Genomic DNA, 6,000 nt, shown 5'->3' on the forward strand with positions numbered 1-6,000 from the left:
AATTTTTATTATTCAGTGCAAGTTATGTCACTGTCAACATATCACAAAGTAGAAGAAACTTTCACCTCCACTGCACTGCTTGGTTTTGAAGTGTGCACCCCACTTTTACACTTCTGCCCTAAAAGGGCTATACAAGTGTGTATCAACACAGCGATAATAAAATATTTCCCTTTTGCTGAAAAGCAAAAATGCTGACTTAGCGTTATGGGTATTTAGAACAGTATGAAAGTCTGATTTTGATCACGCTCTTCTCTCAAAAATTTCCAATCAACAAATTAAGCAACTTTGCTCAGTTTCAATATCCTGATGAGTTTTCCTGTGTAACAGAAGATGGGTGGATTAGATAACCAGAGAGAATCCTTCCAACAAACTTCTGACAAATTTCATTCCCATTCTTAGTATTTTTCTCTTCTAACATTTTCTGAGGTTCAATGAATTGATGAGCCTTACTGACTGCATAGTACTTCATTTCACTGTATGTCAAGGTCCACATCTGCATTATCATGTGCACTGGCACACTTTATAAGGTGGCACAATTTCCTCAACAAGTTCACAAAACCACACACCATCTTTAATACACATTTCTCTTTCATACTTCCATCTTTTTAAATATACCTTTGGCAGAAAAGAGGAATGCTACAGAAAGTATTTCACTTTTGTTAAATGAATGAGAGAGCTAAACAGTGGATGAGATGAAATACAGCCTGAAGTACTAAATAACTACTTCTCTGAAATCCCACCCCCCAGTTTCTTTAACTTCTTCTGCACTTGACAAATGAAAAGTTCTCACTAACCTTCAATTCCTAAAATGTCAGAGAATTCTCACCTTGTTTAATAAACTCAAATATGTTGTGAAAGAACAGTGACAAGAACTCATCTCAGTTTTATCTCTAGACTGCACCTACACCACACCAGTTTCTGATTGCATCATACTCCCATATAAACTGAAATTCAAACACTTTGATAAACATGTGAATCTTTCAACCGAGATGGTGCAATAATTGCAGCTACCTTTTTTTCTCAGAAGCATAAAAAAAATAGTCCTATCACTAAAAGGTAGAGAAAATAAGCGTAACTTCATCTTAGGTACCCAGCATTCCATATAAGTAAAAAAAGACACTAACATGGCACTACAGAGACAACTGTTACCACTATTTATTACTCATTACGTCAGACAGTTCAAAGGCACAAAACTTGATTAATTAGGCTGTGTGTTTTCAGTCTGAATATTTAGGCATGTGGCATATAAATCATTGCAATCTAGGCACTGGAACAGAAGATAGCTGTCTAAATTAAAGAACCCAAGATTTTTAGCACCTAGCATTTGTTCCTCTTCAGCTAGAAAACAGACAATAATGTACGCTGTGCTTTTCAATGGGAATATCCTGAACAACTGTTAATAATTCCAGGTACTGCATCCCATATGACAGCCTGAATCAGTGACAGAACTCCTACGAGATAACACAGCATACATTAGGATTATTTACACAGATTACACCTCCTAGAGTCACAGCCATGTCCAGCAGAGCAATAGAGCAGAACTTTGACTTATTTTTGCTTTGTTTGTGGTGGCTGTAGGTACTCCTCACCAAATCATTTAACTCCTAACATGCTCTTAATATACTATACCTCTTAGTACACCCACCTAGTAGTACATTAAAACACAAGGGTCTAAGAGAAAGATGCTTACACTTAGCTATGGTTAGCCATCACCCTCTTGTAGAGTACAGTGGGATTCCTCACTTTAAAGTGGCAGAAGATGAATAGTCACACTAAAGTTGACAATCTGACCATTACGAATCTGTTTTCTCCAAAGTACTGTAAGCCATGCAAAGTAATTTAAAAACTGGACTTAAAATTGTCTCTATTTTAAATAATTTACATATCTAATCCTCTATTCCTTATTATATAATCTTTGAAAGCTCTGAAGAATCAAGTAATTTTCACTACTACGGAAAACACATCATATAATCCTTTTAGTAAATAATACAGGTCTTTCACCCTCATTATTGTAATTAGAAAGCTCCTTAAGAATGTCACCAATGGACAATTAGGTTTTAAATTTCAACTTCATATTTAGTACATACATAAATTGTAAGCATTTCTTTGTGTGTGGCAACATCTTCCTTTAGTTTAAAACATCTAATTCCTCTTCTTCCTACCCTGTATTGGCAGTTCACAGTCATCCTATGATTTGTGAATATTCCAAGGTTGTTCTTCAACCTCTTCTAGCAGATAGTTTCTAGTTCGGGTTATTGGTCTCAAAGCACCTAATCATTCAATATCCTTGAACTTCATCCCAGTCTTTTACATCACTTCTTTAGCCATCAGGCTCTTCCCTGCTGTGCTCTTAGCATATTCCTAATGCATCAAAATTCCATTTTAACCTACAAGAAAATATAACATTGAGTCTGTAGGATGAGACCAATGTCAGTTGCTCCCAGATCATCTCTCCTCCAGCCAGAAGACTCCTGCTAAGCCAGAGGACAACCATCAGCAGCAGATAAACACCTTCCCTGCTGCTCAGGCTGAGCTTTTTACAGAACAGAACATGAAGTACATTACAAGCTCCAGTCAAATCCTGTGAGTCACCATGATTGCTGCAGAAATCTCCATAATACTGCAACATCTACTCCCACATCCTTTCTAGGTAGATCCTAGCACGTTTTACAGTTCTGATATAAACCCATGTATTTAACAAATTCTCATGTAGCTATAGCTCTAACTCAGTAAAAATAAATCAGATCTTTAATATTAAGTTAATCACACCTATTAATAAAAACTATATACACTGGAATAAACCTGAGAAAATGAGGCTGAACTATATTCCTTGAATTAAGGACAAGACAGTATTTCTGAAGCAAACAATAAACTAAGAAAATGGAGAAAGATGAATACACTGCAGCTGGAATGTAGTATCTCACTGACTAATCAGCTGCTCAATAATTTTTTTATGCAATACAGACTAGTCTAAGTAAGACTGAAACAGATAGTAGTAACTTCTACTAATAGGTAGTAGAAAATTCTATTTAATGTCTGTCTGGCTATTAGCCCAACTACCTCTTGCTTTTCCCCTCTGCTTTTCAATAACTTTGCTACTCAAGCAACCTGTCTTTCAAAGTCAAGTATTATTCTAGAAATACTACAAAATGTTTGGCTAAATGAAACAGAAAAGGGAAAACAAAGACTAATACATCCCACTACTTACTCTAGGATGCATTATTTCATCTACAGTACAGCTCCAACTGGTTAAACCTTGAACCTTTACAAATTCATCAGCACCAAATTTTTATGTATTTGCAACTTTTTTAGACAAAACTGCATGATTTTATAACAGTCCTGGTAGCAATATCTACATTTTATTTTGTGTTTAAAGAAAAATCCTGAGGAACTCCTGAAAATATTTCAGCATTTAAATAATCTCTTTATTTTCATCAGCCATGGAAGCATTAAATTATTCCTGGGAAACTGTTCTTGCACCTAAACACCCTTCCCTATTTTACAACCATCACTTGAGCTAATCTGGTTTCTAGATTACATAATGAGAACACTTTTTTCCTTGAACAGGATTGGTATGGAATGCACTTCCACAGAAGGAAAAACCTTGTGGGTTGTTTAAAATCCACATAAGAAAAATGGAAATTTGAACAGAGTCATGTAAAATCACAGCAAGGTAATGCAGAAGTAAATATTAAAACATTAACGGTGATCCACCCTGGATTTAATCAGTGTCAGTGGACTCAGTGCAATGTGCAGCTTACACTCCCATCAATGTGCACAGGGATGATAAAACACTGAATTCTCATGTTTGCTGATGAAGACATCTTTCTGTATCCTTGGAGGAAGAAAAATGGTGATGAAAATGGAAAAAAAGCACGACTACAAAAATGAAACAGAAATTACAGACATCCATTACAATAAAGAAAACTGGTTTTTTAAATCTACTATTTTCTGGGAAAGTATTATTTCTTGTCTTTGACTGCAAACCATTTGTGTTGCAAAAGTCCTTGAACCTTTCAAATACTCTGTCTGACAGGGGTAGGGACTGACACAAGCAAATGGCCTAACAAGATATTTTCAAGGAATATTTTAAAAAACTTTCAGATCTTTTCAAAGGAAATGATGCATCAAAAAGTTGCAAGGGAACATGAACTGAATTACAGTGCTTTGCTCTATGCTTAAAAGTATTTTCATTCTCTCTTTTTACGGTAACAAAACATTTTTGCACTTTTACAAAAACAAAAAAAAGCTGATCTTTCCCCACAAATTAATGCTGGACAGACACTAGTCTCAGGGAAATACGATAGCTGGAAGCTGTATAGCGCTTACCTATACAAAGCTCGCTGCTCACAACAGTTTGGCTTTGGGTATGTCATATTATGTAGCTTTGAGCTATGAGGCTCAGATCATCTAGAGCAAAATTACAATGTTGCCAGCTTTCACAGCACTCAGAACATTGTTTAATCATCTTTCCACCTCTGAAGACACACTGCTACCTAATAATTAAATGTCACTTCCAGATGGTGGAGAAAAATGGAAGATGTACCGCCAATGTATCTGAAAACAGAAGAAAGGTACGACAAACATGAAGTTCTTCTTTTAAAACATGGTTTTAAAACCAATTTTCTTCTAGGTTTGGCTTATGCTTTTTAATGTCTGCACACCAACTGATTACTGGAGTTAGAGCTATAATGATTGACTGCTCAGACACGGTATACTCTTTCCTTCACATCTTTCCTTACAAAGCTGTAATTAGGACACTCATGGCCTAGGGTGTTCATTTGGCTGCCTGCTCACCTGCCTCCTCACCCACCATCTCCAGCCCCTGTCCAGCCCTGTTCATGGCTGGCAGACCGGAGGGTGAGCAGCCACTTCCCTCGCCCCTCCGTGCCAACTCCACGGGCAGCCCGAGCACCCCAGGCCCGGCCGAGGCTACAGCTGCTCCAGAGATGCTGTGTCGGTACTGCCTCCGCACCTCGAAGGCCGCACCGGCTCTTCGCTCCACAGGACACGGGCCCACAACACTCGTTTGAAAATAAAAAGCTGCAGGGAGCAAGGTCAATGCCATTTTATGATTTTCACATAGTGGATGATCACGGGTGGCGAGGACCACTGCTGAGTAGGCTTCTTTACAACTGCGCCACCAGCGATGCCCGCCTGTGTTCGCACTGCCTGGAACACGGTGCAACACGGGCCGTGCGCTGAGACACCGACCGGGCACGGCCGCGGAGAAGAAGGAGAAGCTCCCGCCGCTCCTCCGGGCACCGCGGGAGCGTGGCGAGGGCCGGGCGCGGCGGCGAGCCGGGGCGGCGAGGGGCCGGCCTGGGGGCGGCGAGGGAGCAGCGAGGAGCGGCGAGCGGGAGCGAAAGGGCGGTTGGGGGCGTCCAGGGGGCGGCGGCGGCCGGCGCGCCCCGCTCTCCCCCTGGCGGCGGCCGCTGCGTGCGGGGCGGACACCGTCCCCATGCCCCGACCCGCGCCCGGCGGTACCTGCGCGGGGTGCGCGGCCGTGGGCGGCTCCGCGATCCAGGGCTGCTCCCTGAGTAGGTGCTGGTAGCTAAGGCAGTGCTTCAGCGCCGACGGCACCGCGCCCATCGCTCCCGCGGCCGCCGCAGCCGCAGGGTCGGCGCAGCCGCGCGGTCCGCGCGCGAGCACAGGCAGCCCCGATTGGCGGAGCGCGGGCGCCGCCGCGTCCCCTCCCGCGCGCCTCGCCCGACCGACCCGGCCCGGGCAGCGCCGCCTCGCCCTGCCAGCTCCGCACAGTCACCACACAGCCTCCCCAGCCTCCGCCGAGACGCCGCACAGCCTCCCCAGCCTGCGTCCAGCCCCCGCCGAGCCCTCGCGCAGCCTCCACAGCCCCCGCACAGCCTCCCCAGCCCCCCGCCGAGACCCCGCACAGCCTCCCCAACCCCCGCACAGCCTCCGCACAGCCTCCACAGCCCCCGCCGAGACCCCGCACAGCCTCCCCAGCCTCCGCGCAGCCCCCGCACGGCTTCCCCAGCC

At 43.5% G+C, this 6,000-nt stretch overlaps 1 protein-coding gene across 2 annotated transcripts in view; it reads right to left on the reverse strand.

The window, feature by feature from the left end:
* The window catches only part of HMGCLL1 (3-hydroxy-3-methylglutaryl-CoA lyase like 1), a 79,197-nt gene extending 73,400 nt beyond the window's left edge, over positions 1-5,797 (reverse strand). For both annotated transcript variants that reach the window (XM_071548490.1, XM_071548491.1), the window contains exon 1: positions 5,488-5,797. In XM_071548490.1, coding sequence (XP_071404591.1) covers positions 5,488-5,592 — 105 coding nt within the window. In that variant the 5' untranslated portion in view covers positions 5,593-5,797. The remainder of the gene's footprint in view (positions 1-5,487) is intronic.
* Positions 5,798-6,000: the final 203 nt, after the last annotated feature.

Source organism: Pithys albifrons, chromosome 2 (assembly GCF_047495875.1).
Source record: "Pithys albifrons albifrons isolate INPA30051 chromosome 2, PitAlb_v1, whole genome shotgun sequence".
Lineage (NCBI taxonomy): Eukaryota > Metazoa > Chordata > Aves > Passeriformes > Thamnophilidae > Pithys > Pithys albifrons.